A 22911-nucleotide genomic window follows, 5' to 3' on the forward strand; every position below is an offset into this window, starting at 1 on the left:
CCAATCAAATAACTGCCATGCTACTTATATCAACACTTAACATGAAACCATACTAGAGTTAAATCACTCTATCTCAAGAACACTCTATATCTACAAAAAGCCTCTTATGACATTTAATCTGATTAACAGTAAGACAACGTTGCGTAAACAGAAAGCATTTCAGAGTGCGGTGAGATGGGGTGTCTGCATTCCACTTTTAATAGACGCTTGTGTAATTTATTTCCTGACTTACACACTTGTATTTAGTTAGCGTTTCCTCAGGTTTAGGATTAACATGATAGTCCACAACACAGTTATCAGAATGGACAGTGGACTCTATTTAAACCAGATACAGATTAACTATGTGATCCATTTTCCAATCCAACTTCTGTCCAGTCTGGGATTATGGAGTCAAACAAAAGCTCACTTGGCCAGGGAAGTAAAAGGATGTGTTGCTTCAGACTGGGGTCAACAACTTCTTCTCTGTCGGAAATGGCAATTCCATGCCCTCCCCAGACCCTCTTTGTATCTAGAGAAGGATGAGTTGAGACCCCCACCTCAAGAAATTCAACTGTCCCTGAGTAGCCTCGTATGCCATCTCACCCTTACTTTTGAGCATCACATTTGAAAGAGCCCAAGAAGTTTAGATGTCTCTTTGTTAAGCCCTGGGGCTACAACTTTCTAACAGCGTTTGCTCTGGGTCTGAGTCTCAGAGTGCGCTGTGTATTCCCCATAGTGTGCAAAATTTTCAGTTGTAGTACTGCTGTTCTATGGAAGGGCAGCCAGACCTTCTGTTCTGCCCCTATTGTTAGTCTTAAAGACATGGTTTCTGTACGGGATAGATGACACATGAACAAAAATAATAGGAAAGTCCATCTCCTTGAAATGGACAGCTATGAACACTGACAGTCATGTTTTGCAGTTAGTCCACCTCACCATTTAGCACTAGAGTGAAACAGAAGCACCTATATGAGTAGTAAACAATACATTTAAAATATGGCCACATGTACAAATATATGCATGAATTGCAATAAATATCAAACTGAAAACATGCCACATACTGACCATTACCTCTACTGTCATCCATCTCTCCATCTCTGGAATGCTCTGATTGGATATCTGGTGGTGTCTGTAGCACAGCTACACTGTTCTGGTTTATAATCTTCAATTTAAGCTTTGGTTTTGTCCGTTTTCTTCTTGGTACTGTAACAGTGAGGCTCTGTAACTGAGACATCCCCAATTCTGTCAAACAGACTCCATCTTGGGTATAGGTCTTCGGTGGGTCTATACAAATTACATGAATCACAATAGGAATATAAAACTCTTTATACTTTGACTCAAGTCTTGGATGAATTATTTAAACACTTCTTTAAAGAGTTAACCATACACATGTATGTCAAAGCATGACACATTCTAAGCACTAGAACTTGAAGGATATCAGTATAAATAATACAGCAGTACCTGACACTATCTTATAAATTACAGACAAAGCTTTATAATTTACAGTGTAATGTCAAATACAGTAACACAACATGACACACTGCAAAAACTCATTAAAAAGAATATTTGCATTACAGCAACTGATGTCTTCAAAAGGTATCCAGAGCTGGACTCCTACCTGACATACTCATATAACTTGACAAGTCTTATCTTTTTGGTCTCTGCTTCCTATCTATCAAACTGTCTAACTAAATACTTATATGGTCTTCAAGAATGGTAGTACTGGAAAGTCTCATGACTGTTAACAGATTTTATCTTCACAAAACCCTTTGTGAGGTAGGGAAGAATTATCCCCATTTTGCAGATGGGGAGCTGAAGGTCAGGGTAGATTACGTTACTTTCCCAAAGTCACACAGGAAGTCTGTGGGTGAGGCCTGGTCTACACTAAAAAGTTAGGTTGACCCAGCTACATTGCTTGTGGATGGTGAAAAAAGAGACGTAATTAAACCGACCTAATCCCTGGCGCAGGCAGTGCTAGGTCAATGGAAGAATTCTGTTGACCTAGCTACCATTTATCAGGAAGGTGGATTAACGACACCAATGGAAGAACCCCTCCAGTCAGTGTAGGTAGTGTCTACACTGAGACACTACAATGGTACAATTGCAGTTGTGCCACTGTAGTATTTCAACTGTAGACAAACTCTCAACCAGGAATTGAACCCAGGTTTCTTGAGACTGTGAGACTGCCTCTGTCCAGTGACGTGACAAGGCTATTGAGGTGTGGTGATAAGCATGTGCTGAAGGTCCCTAGTTCTCAATGTAGACAGGGATCCAGCAACATTTTTATTCATTGTATTGTACAACAATTTTGTTGTATCATAATTTTTTTTTATACATTTCAAACTCTTTTTAAGACAGGAAATTCCTTGCAATAGCTACTGACCTCTACTATATATAAGTACAGCATCAAACATAATGGGGCTTAATTGAGACCTCTGGGTGCTAGTATTACAAACAACATTAATTGCTGTGGCACCTACAGGCCCCACTCAAGATCGGGCCCACCCTGCACTAGGCACTTTACAAACACAGGAAGCCCTGAAGAGTTTACAGGCTAAGGTCCTGATTCTTCAATAACTTATGGGCATGCTTAATTTTAAAGCACATGAAATGAACAGCCCCAATTATTTAAATGAGAATACTTGTTACCAATGGGATTATTTATTGTTTACTCATGAACTTCAAGTTAAGCATGTGCTTAAATTTCTGCAGGCTCAGTGCCTAATTTAAGATAATAGTAACAAAGTGGGTGTGACAAATAATAGAAGATAAAGGGAAGGGAGGACAAGGAAAACAACAAACGTTACACTGAGATAAAGGAGTCTTAGTAGTGCATCTATGATAAAAACAGAGAAAACAATTTCTATGTTCCAAATAAAAATATCAGTTAAAATTATTCTAGATAATTAAAAGATTAAGCATTTTTTTAAAAATTACCTAGTTCTTTTACTTTTGAAACAATCTGAGCTGCAATTGATGGGTCACAGCAATCTGAGGAAGGTACTGAAAAATAAAATTTAGTGAGTTTAAATAAATTCAAATAATTCATTTATTGAGATAGTGCAGAATTGATTTAAGGTGCCAATGCCAACTAATTTTCTTTTATGCTTTTTTTTATACTCTCTCTTTTATATTATTGGCAACACACACCTAGAATCTTACAAATAAAATGATTAACCTGGTTGCATTCCCATCATCATTGAAAAGATGGCTAACAAGAAACTCTGGGGGTCACCTGGAGCACTCAGATTTCCCAGACCTATGTATGGTATGGAGACTACATTGGTTGTGATCGCCTACTCATGGACAATGAGCAGGTGAGTACACTGGGTTTTTTACATTGTCAAGCAGTTGACTGGTGACAGCAAGGTTTTGCCAACTTAATCATGCATTATGGCTGGGGTGGGTGGTATCACAGAGCAGTGATTCCTTTTCTTCCAAAGAATTCCCAGAGAACTGCACTGGGCAATCATTCATTGTCCCCGAGGGCTCCCACTTGTGGGATTTCAGAGGCTCTCTCCTGTCAGCCTTATTGTACAATGTGTATGTGAGGCTACTGTGAGAGAAAATGAGGCTCTAACACAGAGAACATGCTACTCTAGGTCTCTTGTAAAACTCAGATGGAGCAGTTAGACCATTTTTCAAGATAGGAACATGAATAAAAGTGAATTGGCAGAAACTCAATTTGGAAGTGATGTTAGTGGGTTGAGGGAAACATCTGTCTATCAAGTCTGGCAGAGATAGTGTCCGCTCTTGTGACTGATTTAGTCTGCCAGCAACTCAGACCAAGGATTGTAAAGCACCATGCACACCTATGGTGTTGTATAAACAACAAACAAGGAGATCCATAGTTATGGGGTACTTTTTTGGGACTTGGAAGTACTTTTTCCCCACATTATTTTATCATAACAATTATGACCACTCCTTTCCTGTTATCTAGGTTTCTGTGACCTCCAGACTGAAATGTTACATGGTGCAACCCTAGAAGGCCATGCAGAAGGAATAGCTGGAGGAGAATGTAGTTGCCTCTATTTGATTTGCGACCTAGCTACACAAGAAACCACCTATCTCTGCATACACGCAATTATGGAACTTGAAGTCAGCTTACGTGTTTATATATAAGTTGCAGAAATAGCAGCTTGTTGTTTTTATTTTCTTAACAAAATAGAGAATAGATTGATAAAAAGGAAAATATTTAGAATCTAGAGAATAATCCTCAAAGAAAATATCCAAAAAATTAAGACCAGTGAAAGTTTGGTCTGAACAAATTAACAAGACTCCCTTAAAAATATTGCAGAATACTACATTTATGCAACACAACTTTATTTTATGTCAGTATCATTTACACAAGCTGTAATTATATCATGCCAGAATTACAGACCATCCGAGAATGCTATATGGTACAAATAATTAGCTAAGCACTTTGATTAATAACTTAAAGTGATCAATCAACAAGCCCACACCAGTGGGAGAAAGAAATTAAATGACATACCCAAGAGTCAGAAATGAACAGGAAAAAGTAAGGAAGAAAAGATACATATGAAAATGAAATTTGGAAATAGGTTTTGAAATGATGAGATAGAGGGAAAACAGGAAAACTGCAGGAGGAAAGGCACGAGTAGCTCCAGTGTGATTACAGGAAAGGACAGAAGCAGGCAGATACTAATGAATGGAGTGGTAAGGTCAGTAGAATCAGACTTCACATATGAGCTCAATTGATCTAGTCCACAGAGTGTTTTAAAACAAAAAGGGCAATTTTGAACTGGAACTGAAGTAAACAGGAAAGCAATAGAGGTGATTTAGGATGGGGTGATTGGATATGTTTCACTGATAAGCAAGACAGTGGGCAGTGGTATTCATGTACATGCTGCAGTTTGGAGACTTGGGGCTTGTGGAGGTCAATTAGGAAAGAGGTGCAATAGTCAAACAGTTGATGGTAAAAGTGAAGTCTCTAGAGACTAAGTCAAGGAAGTTGCACAAACAAATTATGTTTTGACAGTGGCAACAGACAGATTTACAGATACCCGAGATAAGAAAATTAATACAGACAATAGAGAGAAATGGCAGATCTGAATTGAGGATGGAGACAGAAATGGAATTGTGTTCAAGGATATTCTTCTTGCCAAAGGGGAGAACTGCAGCAAACTCAACCCAAAATCACAAATTTATTTGGATAAAACAGACAAAGACAGTGTTTAGGGAGGAGTCTTTAAAGGTGGTAAAAGATATGCAGAGTTGAGTAACAGTGGAAAAAGATAATTAAGGTCAGAGTACAGATGGATGACAGACAGAGCAGTTAGGCTATGTCTACACTGCAGAGTTTTGTGGCCAAAAGCGATGCTGTTTTAATTAAACCACTATTGCATGTACACGTTATGCTCCTTGTGTCAGCAGAGTGCATCCACAATAGTACCTCTTGCATCCACACAGAGAACAGTGCACTGTGGGTAGCTATCCCACTGTGCAATTGGCCGCAGGATGACTTGGGAAGGGTTTGCAATGCTTTACAGGGCAGGTACAGCAACACATGACGCAGGTTTCTCAGTCTCATCATTCCACAGGCACCCTACTAAATTGTCAGCTGCTTTTCAACTCAAGTGTGGGGGCGGGGATTGGAGGGGAGAGACGGTTAGGCAGGGAGTGTGTGCATGTATGGGAGAAACAGAAACAGAGTGTATGTTGGGGAAGAGTGAGCATGTTGGCATGCTGTCTCTAAGTTCAGACAGCTGCAGGAAGCAAGTTCTGAAGCAGGGGGAGGAGGACACCTCCGACACCAGCCCCGGCCTCCCTCCCTGGCTCTGTCAGCAGAGCAGCCTCTCAAATACACACACATCCGCCCCTGCCTCTTTGCTTGTAGTATGGGAGACAGCAGGAGTATTCCATGTTAATGATTTGCTTTGTTGCTGAAGCTGAGTAGCATACTCAGCTATCAGAACTTCCAGGAGCTTTGAAAGGAGAGGGGCACATGCTGGCAGGGTAGATGAGTTCAAAACAGTAAGCAGAGCAGTCACGGCAGGCATTGTGGGATACTGGGGGAGGCCAGTTACGGCGATATAACGAATGGCAGCGTCTGCACTGACACTTTGCTGCTTTAAGTGTGCCACAAAAAAGCTTTATGCCTCTTGTCAAGGTGGTTTTATTTTGTTGCCAAAACTGAAGAGTTTTGTTGCCAAAAGTGGCATTGCAATGCGTGCACCTCCACTGTTTCATGTTCAAAAGCTGCCTTTTACTGACAAAACTCTATGGACAGAGCATTAGGCTGAACAAGGCAGAAGGTTGCAAATTCAACCTTCCAGAAGAGCAGTTCTGGGGCTTATCTTCATTGCTAAAAGAACCCTGTACTTTTACCTTGGGGGTAACAAACACATTTGAGATAGCCCAAAATAAAAACATACTGAAGATAAGGCACTTTAGTTTTACCACAAGGTACGCTTTCTGTGGTCAACTCCAAGTGGGAATATAGGACTAACCTTGGCAAGTTTATATCATGATAAAGGTGATGTGCCTTGTCTTCACTGTGTTTTCACCTTGGGATAGCTCATGTGTGGCAGTTATCCTGAAATAAAATCACAGCTTTTTTAGCAGTGAAGATAAGCTCCCAGGCAGAGGTTTCACTGCCACCAGGAACAGATGAAAAATGGTTCAATATATAGGAGAACCATGGCAGGAGAGAAGCAGAGACACTTGCACAACTTTAGAGGCGGTTCTAGAAGACAGAATGGTTTCCCATAATGCCAAAGGCTGCAGTGTGGTCAAGGAGAACAACAAAGGAAGAAAAGAACCATCAGCATCAGAAATCAGTCAGTCCTATAAAAGAATGGGTAATAAGCCAATAGTGTTGCCAACTTGTGCAAGTTTTCCACATGATATAATTCTGGTTTGGACTGGAGCGAGTCTTGTGATAACGTGTGAAGCTACAACCCTCTAGCTTATATAAGCCCTCTGACTGGCTCTCTGACTCACTTGCCAGCCTCCTGGGGCAGAATAACCAATCAGTGCTGCTGCAGGCAGAGCTCTCTCCTCCATCCCCTCAGCAGCTCAAAGCCATTCTCACAGGAGGGCACTTTCCCCTCTTACCTGTGAGCGACAGGAGGGCACCTTTGCTCCTCCCCCCTACTTGCAACATCTAGCCTAGGAAGGAGTTGCTCTTTCCCTGCCTAGAAGGGGAAGTAGAGGACCTGCTGCAGCCCCCCAAGGCCTGGGAAAAGAGGCTGAAGAACCCCAGTAAAAGCACACAAGCTGGGGGGCAGAACTAAGTGGTGGGAGGTGAGCTGTTGGGAGGCGAGCTGGTGGGAGGCAGAACTGAGAGACAGGGGACTAGGGGAATGAACTAAGGGGGAGCTGAACTGATGGGGGGGCAGTTTGGACTGAGAGGGGGCAGAATGAATTGCTGGGCTGGGCATGGGCAAATGCGGAGGTGAGAGCTCCTTCAGCAGAGACCAAAATCACTTTCCCTATAAACTTGAGAGATTAAATTTTGACAATATTGTCTCACTTGCACATGCACAAAGGGGATGGGCAGGGGGAGGGGTTCAAAAATCAAATGATAAACAACCGCCTCCCCTGCCCCAATTCATATTTTTTTAATTGTTAGTTTTGGAACAGTCTTATGACTTTTGGGGATTGGACTCATGACTTCTGATCTCTTAAAGGAGTGTGACTCATGATTTTTCATCTCTTCCATTTGGCAATACTGTAACAGGGAGTGAGCATGGCTGCAGCTGTTAAGTGATTTGGATGCTACTTCTGCAGAGAGTTCTTGCACTGATGGTAGTCAAGAAGGAACTGGCTACAAAGTTCTAGGGACAGAAGTAGTGGCATTAGCAGTGTGTGATTGTGTAAGATAGAGGAAATGTCATGTACACTCTGGGTACCACTACTGCTACCTCAGAAGGCCTGAAAGTGTTACGTTCAGAGAGGTTTACCCTGTCTGGAACTGGAAGCTGAGGTTCTTGTGCAATATCTTTAAGGAATCAGAATACTTTTTTCCCACCTGACAGCTGGGAAGTTGAGTTGTGTTTCATCTTCCCTACACCACGATTTGAAACAGTTCTCCGGCTCACACAGGGTTTATGGGTATTTACCCAACCCACCTTCAATAAATTGTTCATATTCCCCCCTCTATATAACATAATTCAACTGCTGACAATCTGCTAAATCTTTCCTGATGCTGTAATGGTGCTCCTGCAGTCAGTCACTATGGAGTGCTAAAGAACTAGCCTCTAAAAACTGGAAAGCCTCCATTCTGCAATGATCCAGAACTCTACCAACCATAGCACAGAACCATAAAAACATTCCCAAACCTACTCTATTGCATTGTGCACTGCTGACAAGTCATTAGTTTCAAAAGTCCTCTTACCGTTTGTTGGTAGTATGTATGGCCTACACATGGTACAGTCAAAACCAATATCAGCTATGCTTTCCACTTCCTCTTCTGTGTTTAAATTCTGGCAGATTGCATGCATCCACCTAGAAATTAAATGGGGGGGTGGGGAAGAAATACAATTTAAAGGAAATGGCTAACATTTTAAGAGACTCAAATATCAGTATACGGTTTTTGAGGTAATAATAAATAAAAGGAAATATTTATATAATTTGATTATTTTAGGAAGAAACTATGATGACCTATGTTCTGGATGTATGGTTTTTCCCATACATGTGGTTAAATACTGTATACACTCCCTCACATTGTCACCCTTAATAAGAAGGAAAACTGTATTTGTGTTGCAGATACTTTTTAGCATAGCTTTGCCTGTATATGTGGTCTATTTTGTTCTTATCTATTTATATGATACTCTGCCGAGTACTTATAGATTTATACTCAGAACAACCTTTCGAGATAAGCAAATATCACTTTTAAAAAGGTAGAGAACCAAGACACACAGAAATTTAGTAATTTTCCCAGACTCGCACAGAAAATCTGTGGTAAAACTGGGAAATTATTTAATATATTCTGAGTCCCACTTCAGCTGGTTTCACCGCAAGACAAAACTTCCTCCCATCCTTACCATGTTACATCATTAGGGTAAAATGTAACTCATGGGAAATAACTTCACAAAATGTTAGAAACACTTACCTATCACATTGCCTACACTGAAGAATGAGCTCTTCTTCCCTATAATTGCGAAAGCAGACTGGGCAGTTAGACAAACTTGCACAAGGAGCACACTGTGTGTAATTGTTTTGCCATTCACATCTTAGACCAGGAGAAGTTGCTCCGCAGTGCCTGCACCAAACACACCTGCAAAACACAAACAAGAATGCCTTTACTGTCTTGGGTTCAAAACAACATTGTTTGCACTCACAGCATCCTTAGCACAATACACTGTATTAATGGAAGACAATGATTTCCACATTAAATTGTGCCTGATCAAAGAAAAAAATCTAGTAAGTGTTTTTGTTCAATATATGCCTGCCCTCAAACATTATTTGACTTAACTGAGAAATTATGCTTAAACTGACATTGGAAATACTTAGCTGAAATAGATCAATAATAGTTTTAAATACAGTGAAATGAAAAAGGGTTAACAGTAAACATTTCTGACACCAGAACCAAACACACCATTTGCACTTCCAGCCTCCTTTGGGAACTGTCTGCAGTGGGGGATCTAGGCAGTAAGTGTGGTAGCTGATGTCACAGTCATCACAGAGAAGCAGTCTTCCTGGATCTGTAGCTTTCCCGCAGGCTTCACACACTGTGCACTCTAGGCACCTCCAGCCTTTACTGAGCACCACTTTAGTAATCTGCAGATAGGAAGGCAGTGTGTAACTTATTCCCAAACAACTGTACAAGCTTTAAATGTTGTATACATTTATTTCAATATAGTAAACGTTGGGTCCAATGCTGATCTGGCTAGGTAGAGGTGTAAAGGGATGCTGCACCTGTGCTGATTATCTGCATCACTGGTAGCAATGCAGGAAGGGAAGCAGGCTTTGCAAAGCTGCTATATATCCCCTACTTGAGCAGGTGGCTGGGGAAAGTAGCAGGATGGGGAAGGGACTGGTAGAGCTCAGCAGCATGTCAAGGAACATATGCTGTACTGGGGTCTATACCCCAGTTTGCTCCCTCCTTGGAGCAACAGGGGAGTCACAAGCTTTTTCTCAGTCTGCTCATAGGGAAGTGCAAAAATACATCTGCCTGTAGCAAAGCCAAGATGGAACTCATTAAAAAATCCTGGTTCATTCCAAATTCTCTGTGAAGCCAAACACTGGGGTTTTAGTGAGTAGAACCAAATCATCTATTTAAAATTATTTAAAACATAATTTAAAAGAATCATCTGAATGCAAAACCAAATTATATTCTCACGAAAAATGCACACAGCATTTCATAAAGCAGATGTAAAACCAAAGTAAAACCCAGTGGTATCTTAAAAAATACCCACATTTTACATAACAGCACTTATATAATGAGCAACAGACAGTTTACAGCATGCTGCAGTAAATAGTTTATTATGTGCTTGCTAAATCATCTTATACCATTCAAATTTAATTTTCTCACATTCTCTCCTAGACTAATGAATCTGAAATGTATTAACTACTCCAGTTGCTGTCAGTTCTGACAGCCAACAGACAAATTGAATCAACTAAACCTGACACCCTAGCAAATGAAGTTGCACTATAATTTCTTTCTTTAAAAAATTCTGCTTGTGTTAAGATTTTAAGCTTACATTTCAACATGTTATTTTAACCAACTGCTAGAATAATAAGTGCTATTTATACCTATGAACTTAGAAAAAAGTTAATTTCTCTTGAGGCAGTGTATACTTTATAAAATGACATTTAATTAAAGTCTTTCACAAGTTGCATACAAATAATGGTCACATTAGCTAAAGAATATTTAACAAGTTAATGACTCTCCTAATTATGACAAAACTGGAAGCAATGAGGTGCTATTCAAGTACAATATGCAAACAATGTTGTCAAATAATTTTAATGTAACAAAGCACTTACCTTAATACTGACACAGTAGGGATGGTAACACTGACCACACTGAGAGCATGCAAGCAACCTGCCCTCTGCACCCTGGCCAAAACTCCCGCAAACTACACACATATCCTAGAATGACAGAAAGAACAGTTTTTAAAGATCGGCCAATACACTAACATCCAAAACTATGCAGCTGCTCTAAAGTAAAACCCCACCCGTATATTGGAGAATTCAGCTCATAACAAAGACATTAATTCCTTTTTCATTACAACAATAAGAGTCACTAGTATCCCAACCTGATGTAAAGTGAACTTGTCACTGTTAGAAAATAGTACAACTGTATTATGCATCGAGTTTTCTTCCTCATCTTTGTTAGATGAAACATCCATCGTTGTGACCTACGAAAAACAATATCATATTAATACATTTTCATAGCCGAAGATATAAACTTTTCACTCTGTTTACTACTGTCCTTCTGGAACTGAACAAGGAGTACAGTATTTCAGAATATAAATACATACAAAACATTGTAAACTGTAAAAAACATTTGCTGGTTTCAAGAACTGTATTTCTGGGTATTCATCAGGAAACCAGGCAAATGTTTATTAATACAAAGTAAAATCCACATTTGCCATAGGTTACATACTGGTGGCCATATTGTACCATTTTTGGCATCATGTGGAGGGTCCCTTCTGCTTAACTTTCGCTCACCGCAAAGAAAGAGATGTCAAAGGTTTCTGCAGCAGTCTCTCTTCCCCCTTCCTCCAGATAGTACCTCTTATGCATCTTGGGATCCACATGGGGGAAACGGGAAGGCAGTAAACAGGTTGAGAGAAATGCACTTTTTTGCTAAACAGAGGTTTATCTGAATATGCTAAATTTGCAGTTTTTCTTGCTCATTAATAAACATAAGGTCCATTTAATAGCATATTTTAATATTAAAGGTATAGTATATACATCCACAATTGAAGAACAATGAAGCTGAAGCAAATTATATATTGCTGATTTTTTTTTAATACTTGATTTAGATAAGCAGCAAAGAATCCTGTGGCACTTTATAGACTAACAGATGTTTTGGAGCATGAGCTTTCGTGGGTGAATACCCACTTTGTCAGATGCATGTAGTGGAAATTTCTAGAGGCAGGTATATATATGCAGGCAAGCTAGAGATAATGAGGTTAGTTCAATTAGGGAGGATGAGGCCCTGTTCTAGCAGTTGAGGTGTGAAAACCAAGGGAGGAGAAACTGGTTTTGTAGTTGGCAAGCCATTCACAGTCTTTGTTTAATCCTGAGCTGATGGTGTCAAATTGCAGATGAACTGAAGCTCAGCAGTTTCTCTTTGAAGTCTGGTCCTGAAGTTTTTTTGCTGCAGGATGGCCACCTTAAGGTCTGCTATAGTGTGGCCAGGGAGGTTGAAGTGTTCTCCTACAGGTTTTTGTATATTGCCATTCCTAATATCTGATTTGTGTCCGTTTATCCTTTTCCGTAGCGACTGTCCAGTTTGGCCGATGTACATAGCAGAGGGGCATTGCTGGCATATGATGGCATATATTACATTGGTGGACGTGCAGGTGAATGAACCGGTGATGGTGTGGCTGATCTGGTTAGGTCCTGTGATGGTGTCACTGGTGTAGATATGTGGGCAGAGTTGGCATCGAGGTTTGTTGCATGTTGCAAGAAAGAAACCAACAGGACTCCACTGGCCATCACATACAGTCCCCAGCTAAAACCCCTCCAACGCATCATCAGGGATCTACAACCCATCCTGGACAATGATCCCACACTTTCACAGGCCTTGGCTGGCAGACCAGTCCTCGCCCACAGTAAACCTGCCAACCTGAAACATATTCTCACCAGTAACTGCACACCACACCATAGTAACTCTAGCTCAGGAACCAATCCATGCAACAAACCTCGATGCCAACTCTGCCCACATATCTACACCAGCGACACCATCACAGGACCTAACCAGATCAGCCACACCATCACCGGTTCATTCACCTGCACGTCCACCAATGTAATATATGCCATCATATGCCAGCAATGCCCCTCTGCTATGTACATCGGCCAGACTGGACAGTCGCTATGGAAAAGGATAAATGGACACAAATCAGATATTAGGAATGGCAATATACAAAAACCTGTAGGAGAGCACTTCAACCTCCCTGGCCACACTATAGCAGACCTTAAGGTGGCCATCCTGCAGCAAAAAAACTTCAGGACCAGACTTCAAAGAGAAACTGCTGAGCTTCAGTTCATCTGCAAATTTGACACCATCAGCTCAGGATTAAACAAAGACTGTGAATGGCTTGCCAACTACAAAACCAGTTTCTCCTCCCTTGGTTTTCACACCTCAACTGTTAGAACAGGGCCTCATCCTCCCTGATTGAACTAACCTTATTATCTCTAGCTTGCCTGCATATATATACCTGCCTCTAGAAATTTCCACTACATGCATCTGACGAAGTGGGTATTCACCCACGAAAGTTCATGCTCCAAAACGTCTGTTAGTCTATAAAGTGCCACAGGATTCTTTGTTGCTTTTACAGATCCAGACTAACATGGCTACCCCTCTGATACTTGATTTAGATAAGTGCTCCAGTTGTATTAAAGAAATGATGGATAGCAGTTAAGGTTGTGCAGCTGTTCCCATTCATGGGTTTCCATAGGGTTTTATCATGTGACTGTGAAAATTAACTCTGGGTTGAAAATTTTGCACAGATATTTAGATCCCAGCCGATAAGTAAATTTTTCTCCCCAAAACAGACCCTCCCCAACAAAAATCAATTTAAGCATCTAGATTATATGAAGGCAACGCACATAAAGCCCCCAGAGAGATATTAGGATTTTTAAAATGTGTTTTTATGCTTCCGTAACTCAATGTTTTCATTTTATTTTAAACAATTTTTCCATACTTTTAGACCTTAAGACATAATTATTTCAATAAAATATTTTCAAATAACTGAGCCAGACTTTAGAAAACTATGTGTTATGCATAAAATGGTACTTCACAAAATGCAACAAGAATTTAAAAAATGTAATATTACATTGTAATTGCACATAATTACATCACTACATATATTTATACTGATTCAATAATTAGATACAATTATTTACATAAACAATCATAATCTAGGCTTCCAAAATAAGCCAAGGATACTAACAAACCTTCATTAGAAGACATAAGCAAGACAATTTACTGTTTTCTGATTTAAAATCTAACACATAAACTTGTTACTCTCCTGAGCCATATGAAAATGACACATAGGAGACCAAGAATCTATGAAAAACAATTAACATCTGACAAATACATAATACTATGACTGGATTTCTCAAATGCATAAGCTTGAACAATAATTTCTAACTACCTTTTTTCTATGTTCAATCCTATCTGATACAGCACTAAATAGAATGCTTGAATTACCAACTTCTGATATTAGAGCTTTTTAAAAAAAATACAGAGAAGCAGAGGGGAAAAAATAGTGATGTTCCAGTACTTTGTTTTTATTTGACTGAAGGAGATCTACTACAGTAGGTTCCTTTGATTATGAGTAGCACTACTTCACCTGGTATTCAGGAATTTAGGTGTGTATTTCCCCTGCCCCTTGGTTGAACAAAATAATTATCGCCGCCGAAGGACCCAAAATGCTGCCCCTCAAATGCTAGTGCCCTAGGCAACCGTCTAGGTCGCCTAATGGGTTGCACGGGCCCTGGGTACGATCTCCTACTACCACAAATTCCCATCCATGGGGAAAAGACCACAGATGCAGGAGATGGCTGGTGCCTTTCCACTGCTACCTTCCCTCTTGCTACCACTGTAGAGCCATCACATCTCAGTGCAAAATCCACCTTCTCTAGGAGTCTGATCTGATGCTTACTGAAGTAAACTGAAAGGCTGTTATTAATGTTAATGGGCATAGTATCAAGCTTTAGGCCTTTATGGAAAAATTCTATACAGTTTAGTAGTAAATGTTCACCTTTCTATGTTTAGACCAACCTACAGAATTACACAAAAAGGATACCATATTTTCTACTACATTTTATAAGTGTTTAGTAATTATTTCTATAAAATCTATTGCTTGCACTCCTATTAAAATATTAGGCTTTTCCATAAGTGTAAATTAGTGCTTTGAAGCATTAAAATAGTTGTGGATATTCAAGTTGATATCAACAGCGATGCCCCTATTCAGCAAGGTACTTAAGCACATGCCTAACTTTAAGCACGTGAGTCGTTCCAGGAAGCCAATCGGACAACTCACACAACTAAAGTGAGATGTGCTTATGTTCTTTGCTGAATTGGGGCCCTAAGAAGAAGAGCTTTCCATGGGCAGCTCCCCATCATAGACCCCCAATACCTTTGGAGTACCCTCAGGGGAATTATTATGGGGTTAAGAGAAGGTGATACAGTCCAGTATAGGCCTTGTTTTTCTCATGTCTACTGTGCCCAGTGAAAGCTCCCTTAATTAGTGTCACCTCCACTTGTGGAAGTAGAAAGAATGATCTGGGTCCTCAACAGTGTCGTTTTAAAAGGGAATGTAAATGATGTAAAATTGTTTGGGATCCATTAGCTACAGGTTATTCCCTATTTTTAACTAAAATATATAATTACATTGAATGAAAACTAGATTGTTATCAAAACTATTTCACATTGCTTATTTTGTTTAGATACAAAATGTCTCTCAAAAAATGAGAGCTGGAATAATGAAGTTACACACCAAACTACATACATGATTAAAAAGATATTTTCTTACCCCTGGAGTGACAACAGCCCCAATCCCATTCTTCAGTTTTGATCTACCTCTGCCACCTCTTCCTGAAAGACCCGCACCACGTGGTCTCCGCTTCCCTGGGAATCCTGATCCACGGCCCTATTTAATATAAAAGAGCAATTTAAATGCAACCCATATCTCTTTTAGTGTAGGGACTCTTCCTTGTAACTATAAATAAGAAGAACTGTGATTTCCAGTGGATATGGGCAAGCCAGGTCATCATTATTAAATCACTGCATAAATTGTAGTAGAATACCTTTAACTTCAGACTAAAACCTTTTCCTCTGTCTGTGGTTTTCAACTATTATTAAAAAGATCACCTTCAATAAAAGTACTTGAAACCTGTAACACATTAATTTTTACTACAGGCACAGCTGGTAATATTGAAATACCTTTTCTCCCTCTTGCCTAGTACTCCAGTTAAACACAACCTCTTGTTTGATTCTTTAAGAACATGCAGCTCAGACACAGCCAGGTGTGTTCTGACTGTTGCTTTGGAACTGTATTGCTATGAGCCTTAGGACTGTTGCATGGGCACTTTACTAGATATACAGTAGTCACACGACATTAAAAGTTGTTAGGGCTTAACTCTGCTCCCACAGAGGTCAGTGACTAAACTCCCATTGATTCAATGGGAACAAGATCAAGATTTCAGTGTTTAATTTGTTTAATTCCCAAAAGAAAATATTATTTATAATACTAAAATTATATTTTATTTGTAATAAGTATACTTATTGCTAGTGATTTGTTCTTTTTCCCACCCTTGTTTTATCTGTAGATGCTTGGTGTGAGTGTTGAGTTGGGATCCCTTAACTGATGAGGTGAATTCAAATACAGTGAATGGGGGGCGGGCCACGGGAAGTAAATTTCATACTTTTTCAGTGTTAATTACCTGACATTATTATTGTTAATTAATTTGGCTTTCACACTGAACTGGAAAAAAACAAAAGAAAACAAAGCAAAAGAAAACAAAAAACTCACTGATCACTTCCGAAAGAGGAAAATATTATTGGCTATGTCTCTATAGAATTATGGCCAATATTTTTCTGTCTATATTTGAACAGATTACATATACCTTAGACCTTTTGTTCTGTTCTTATACAAGTCAAGATATAATATGTTCAGTACAGCAGATTTCATACTATGCTTTTCTACTACTAGATACATAGCGTTTGTCCTTGTTTTAAATGCATTTTAAGAAATCTATGTTAACAGCTACTCTACTCTAACTTAGTTTTGCTGTCCACAAAATATCTACAAGTCTACCATCACTATCTGAATGCTTACTTCAAATTATTTTAAGATGCCAAAAATACCAAGAGAAAACAATTCACTTAATAAAATGCATGTACTGCCTTTGAACGATGTTACTCTCATTAATATCAATGGACGATGCTCTAGACCAGGGGTTCTCAAACTTCATTGCACTGCGACCCCCTTCTGACAACAAAATTAGTACATGACCCCAGGGGGCAAAGCCCAAGCCCCGCTGCCCCAGGTGGTGGGAGAGGGGGCCAGAGCCTGAGCCCAACCACCCCAAGTGGGGGTGGAACCCGGGCTTCAGCCTTGGATCCCAGCAAGTCTAATGCTGGCCCTGGCAACTCCATAAAAATGAGGTTGCGAACCACTTTGGGGTCCTGACCCACAGTTTGAGAACCACTGCTCTAGACTAGTGGTCTCCAACCTTTTAAGCACAAGATCATTTTTTGAATTTAAGGGCAACCCAGGATCTGTCCCGCCCCTTCCCCAAGCCCTGCCTCACTCATTCCCCCCCACCCCCCGTCACTTACTCTGTGACGGGGGGTGGGGGGGCTCTGGGCTGGGGAATTTGCAGTGTGGGAGGAGGCTCTGGGCTGAGCCTGGGGCAGGGGGTTGGGGTGCAGGAGGGGGGAGGGTGCAAACTCTGGGAGGGAGTTTGGGTGCAGGAGGGGACTACGGGCTGTGTCAGATTGTTGGGGTGCAGGATGGGGCACAGGGCGCTGGCTCTGGGAGGGAGGTCAGGGCTGGGACTTGGGAGTGCAGGAGTGGGTTCAGGCTGTAGGAGGGGGTATGGGGTGCTGGCTCTGGGAGGGGGCTCAGGGCTGGAGTGTGGCCTCCTACCAGGCATCACTTATATCCAGCAGCTCCCAGTCTGTGGTGCAGCATGGCTGCTGCTAAGGCAGGCTCCCTGCCTACTCTCCTAGAAGGGGACAACGTGCCCCTGTGGGGGTGGGGGTGGGAAAATGGACAAAGCTCCACGCACTGCCCTTCTCTGCAAGCGCCACCCCCGCAGCTCCTATTGGCCACAGCACCCCAGTCCCAGCCCATGGGAGCTACCGGGGTGGTGCCTGCAGGCAGGAGCAGCACGCAGAGGGAGACCCCTGCCCCCAGCCTGGGGTCGTACTGCCCACTTCCGGGAGCGATGAGGGGTTGAGGCAGGCAGGGTGTGTGCCCTAGCGGCAGCCCCACTGCACCACTGTAGATTGCAATTGACCGGGAGATCTTCTAGGATCGACCAATCGATCGTGATTGACCAGTTGGTTACCACTGCTCTAGACCCATATGTACAGCTTCTGTTGATATTAATAGTTCCATGGATTGAAGGTAACATTATTGCCTCAATAGGGCCAACAGTATTTTCAGATACACTAACCTCTACTTTTATAGAAGGTATAGGCAGTGGTTCTCAATCAGGTGTCTGGGGCCCCCTGGGGAGCCGCGAGCAGGTTTCAGAGGGTCTGCCAAGCACAGCCGGCATTAGACTTGCTGTGTGTCCAGGGCAGAAAGTTGAAGCCCAATGCATGGGGCTGAAGCCCAGTGCTCTGAGCCCTACCACCCAGGGCTAGGGCTGAAGCTGAAGCCTGAGCAACTTAGCTTCATGGGGTGCCCTGTGGTGTGGGGCCCAGGGAAGTTTCCCTGCTTGGTACCTTCTAACACTGATCATGGCTTTTATATGCAGAAACACAGGTGTTGAGGCACAAGTGGGCCATGGAGTTTTTATAGCATGTTGGGAGAGCCTCAGAAAGAAAAAGGTTGAGAACCCCTGGTGCAGAAGTTTGTGGTGATAGTTATTGCCAGGTGGAATCCAAATATTCCACTAGTAACAATATTATTGGAACTATAAATTAAAGTAACTGTGCACTATCAGGCAATGTAATCATGCAGCATTTTAGAAATAAGAATAAGGAAGGAGGTGTTGATGGTCAAAGTTTCTTTGAGTAGCCAAGTGAAAAGTTTAATTTCCCCCCATCTCCGTACACAGTGTAAAATATATACACACTGCATATTAAGATTGACTTTTTTTAGAAGTAAAATGCTCTGACAAATTCCTAACCTTTTGTGTTTTAGATTGCACATCTGTATTTTTATTTTCACAAGATTAACACTATGACAGAAATAGCATAAAACTCTACCAATGTTAATGCTGGACACTATGCTGAAAATTAATATTTCAAGCAGTAATAGCTAAGCTAATATCAAATTAAAATAAAGCAAATTAGCATGATCATTAAAGTGAGATGAAAATAAATCAATTGAAAACAGCAGCAACCTACTTATGGTTTTATATTTTTTCATTAATTTTTTTCCCTCTCTCTTTTTAGTGTTGTAATAATCCCAGTAAGGGCATATCTACACAGAGAAGCAACATACACTTTTATTTATTTTGGGGTGGGGATGTTGTGATCTCCAAAGCACACCAACATGTTGTGTGTTAACCAGCCCATGTAGACTCTGCTGGTGTGCACTAAAAGTTCTCCAGCGTGCTTTAATGTGGTGCTGTTTGAAACAGCATTATGTTTAAGCACACCAGGGAACTTTTAGTGCACAGCAGCAGGGTCTACACTGACCAATTATTAGGGCTACCAACTTTCTAATCACACAAAACTGAACACCCTTGTCCCACTTCCTGTCCTGCCCCTTCTTGAGGCCCTGCCCCTGCTCACTCCATGCCCCCTCCCTCTGTTGCTTGCTCTCCCCACCCTCACTCACTTGCTCATTTTCACCACGCTGGAGCAGGGGGCTGAGATGTGGGAGGGGGTGAGAGTTCTGGCTGGGGTGCAGGCTCTGGGGTGAGGTCATGGATGAAGGGTTTGGGGATCAGGAGGGGGCTCCGGGCTGGGGCTGAGGGGTTTGGAGTGTGGGAGGGGGATCAGGGCTGGGGTGTGGCCTCCGGGAGTGAATTTGAGTGCTGGTGGCTTAGGGCTCAGACAGGGGGTTCTGGTGTGGGAGGGGGTACAGGCCCTGGGTGGGGATGAGGGGTTTGGAGTGCAGGAGGGGGCTCCAGGCTGGGACAGGGAGTTGGGGTATAGGAGGAGGTTTCGGGTGTGGACTCTAGGCAGCGCTGACCTCAGGAGGCTCCTTGAAGCAGTGACACCTCCCTCGGCTCCTAGGTGGAGGGGCCAGTTGACTCTGCACGTGCCTCCGCCTGCAGGTGCTGCCCCCGCAGCTCCCATTGGCTGCAGTTTCTGGCCAATGGCACTGCGGAGCCAGCGCTCGAGGTGAGGGCAGTGCAGAAAACCCCCCGAGACTGCCCCTGCACCTAGGAGCTGAGGGACATGTCTCCTATTCCAGGAGTCACGCGGAGCCTGGTAGGGAGCCTGACGGCCCCACACCAACGGGAGTTTTAATGGCCCGGTAGGCAGCAATGACCAGAGCCGCCAGGGTTCCTTTTCGAACTGGTGATCCGGTCAAAAACCAGACACCTAGCAACCCTGCAATTAACACATATTAGTGTGCTTTAGAAATCACTCCCTAAAGTGTGCATTGCTGCTCTGTATAGACAAGCCCTCAGTTTCTTTATGTTTCTTTTGATGGTAGCTATCAATGGGACAGTAGCCTGGCTCCTTCTAAGACAGACAAATAGTTGCTTTTTTCTAAGTTTAAACACATGTCACTGTGAATGCCTTTTGCAAGATGTCTCCACAGCAACACACTTTGCAACAGCCCTGAGCTCAGTCCTTTTCAGTCTGGCTCTCCTTACTGCCAGCAGGCTTCAGGATACACAGACGCACACTCTCTCAAGTAACTTGTTTGACAGCTATTTAACAGCAATAGCCAAAAAATAGAGAAGTACTAAAACACAGTTCATTAAAAATTGGTAATGCAAATTATCTTGCCATACAAAACTCAAAATTTATGCAATGCCATCACATTCCGTATATGCTCTAATAAATTTATATTTTTGTAATTTAAAAGCTCCAGACTTCACCACTTTTCTTAAAAAGCCAAAGTTAACAGTGATAAAATGGAAGACTAATTCAGTTGAGCTATACATCGTTTTCATTAGTAGCCTCTATAGCAGAAAGATAGCAATGGATACATGAATATAAATACAAATTATTTACCACTTTGATGCTCCAAATGGCACTGCCAGGAAGCTGTCTGGATTTAAAAATGTCCCGACCTTCTGAAATGTCTGGGGACCAGGAAGGTGGGCTCACTGTATTATTGGTACTCCAAGCCCCCTAGGATACGGCAGGTGAGAAAATAGATGTATAAAACTCAGCAACATAAAAATAAAAGAAATTAAAAAAAATAAAGCAAGCAACTAAAAGTTTCTGAAAAGCAAAGCACATGCAGGCATTGGCAATTTCCCCTAAATTTACTTAACTGCTAAACTTGTTCATATGGGGAAAATTTCAACCCACTACTGAAATTTATGCAGAGAAAATTTCAACCCTCAGTGAGGTTAAAAGGTCTGCAAAGTGACTTTAAAAAAAACTACAAAGTGAAAATGTGAGAAAAGAGGGTTGACTAATATAATCATCATGTCATAGACAGCAATCATAGCAAGTCTCTAAATTTTGGATCACCATGCCAAGAGGATACTATTTTGAGATCATAGATGGGTTTTGAGAGTACATTCCCTTTTATATCTCAATCCACATCTTTGAAGGAAGAAACGGCCTTGTATCACTTTTTAAATATAAAATTATTGATAATCAAAACAACACGTAGGCTGAGAAGCATGTAAGACAAAGAGATAAAAATAAAAATAAAACTAAAATGAAAAAAATGAAAAATAAATGTGAGCAGTTAACAAAATACCTCTGACCTGCAAGTACACCACAAACGTACAATTATAAAAGCTCACACCTATAAATCTTAACTCCATTTGTTTTACATTATAACAAACTATAATATCAAATAATCTCTAACATAATACAGGATATATAAAGCTGAATTTTAAAAAAATCATCATAGTCTTATTTTAATTTGTATTTATACAAATGTCCAGCACAATGGGGTTCCAATGTGATTTGAAGTATTTGCTTGAACTCTGTGTAAGGACTTCAGGTTTACTAATGATTTACTAAGGTAATTTCACCCTAAATTTACAATTTAGCATGCCTAAAGAGTAATAAATTATACTAATTTTACCACTTCTTTGGAATTAAGCAAAAACATAGTTAGGATTAAGATTAAAATGGTATAAGGAAAAATTAGTTAATTAAAAAAAAAAAACTACATTCAGCAATAATTTAGGACCCTAATCCAGCACATGAATAGTCCCAACTATTCACATATGTAGAATATCTCCATGCAAAAGTGTTTGCAGGATTGAGGCCTTAGAACATAGGCCTTTGTGACAATAAGCGTAAAGAAACATACACTGGCTTCACACATCACACATTTTTTAAATGAAATCTAAAACGTCAAGCAAAATAAAGAGATTTGGGAAACAGTTTCTTTTGAATCCAATAGTTCATTAAAACTTTTACTTGTGTCAGCATTAGTCTACAAACAGAAATTGTAGCACTTTAACTTTACCAGTACAGTCAAAAGCAGTACAAGTCCCCCAGTGTGGACACAGCCACATAGAATCATAGAACCGGAAGGGACATTGAGAGGTCATCTAGTCCAGCGCCCTGAACTCAAGGCAGGACTAAGTATAAAAGTGCTTTATATGAGTACTGTATAGCTATTTCTGCATAGGACTAGGAATAACTTATACTGGTATAACTGCTTCACCGTAGGGGTTATACTGGTATAACGATATTGGTTTTAAAAAGAAAAAAGCACACACTACCTGAAATAAATATACTAGTACAAAAACTGTGTGTGGACCAGGCCTCAGTAAAAATAAATCCCTGTCACCTTGTGTGTGTAATAACTCCCACTGAACTCAATGGAAATGGAAAGACTACCAATGAAGTCAAATCTCCGTGTTGAAAATATTGTAGTTTTACTAATCAATATTTTTGTTGAATGATAAATTATTATTTTTATCAATAACATTAACTGTCAGAATAACATT

The 22911-nt window shown here is 40.9% G+C and overlaps 1 protein-coding gene across 15 annotated transcripts in view; it reads right to left on the reverse strand.

The window, feature by feature from the left end:
- Positions 1-22911, reverse strand: part of KMT2C (lysine methyltransferase 2C) — a 332701-nt gene that overhangs the window by 90402 nt on the left and 219388 nt on the right. For 10 of the 15 annotated variants that reach the window (XM_030550063.1, XM_030550061.1, XM_030550055.1 and 7 more), the window contains 10 exons: positions 20999-21118; positions 15657-15773; positions 11617-11691; positions 11202-11303; positions 10930-11034; positions 9542-9723; positions 9056-9220; positions 8339-8448; positions 2917-2982; positions 1045-1263 (listed from right to left, as the gene is read on the reverse strand). In XM_030550063.1, the coding sequence (XP_030405923.1) occupies positions 1045-1263; positions 2917-2982; positions 8339-8448; positions 9056-9220; positions 9542-9723; positions 10930-11034; positions 11202-11303; positions 11617-11691; positions 15657-15773; positions 20999-21118 (1261 nt within the window). The remainder of the gene's footprint in view (positions 1-1044; positions 1264-2916; positions 2983-8338; positions 8449-9055; positions 9221-9541; positions 9724-10929; positions 11035-11201; positions 11304-11616; positions 11692-15656; positions 15774-20998; positions 21119-22911) is intronic. The other 5 variants (XM_030550056.1, XM_030550066.1, XM_030550054.1 and 2 more) reach the window with 3 other exon arrangements.

This window comes from Gopherus evgoodei, chromosome 2 (assembly GCF_007399415.2).
Source record: "Gopherus evgoodei ecotype Sinaloan lineage chromosome 2, rGopEvg1_v1.p, whole genome shotgun sequence".
Taxonomy (NCBI): Eukaryota; Metazoa; Chordata; order Testudines; family Testudinidae; genus Gopherus; species Gopherus evgoodei.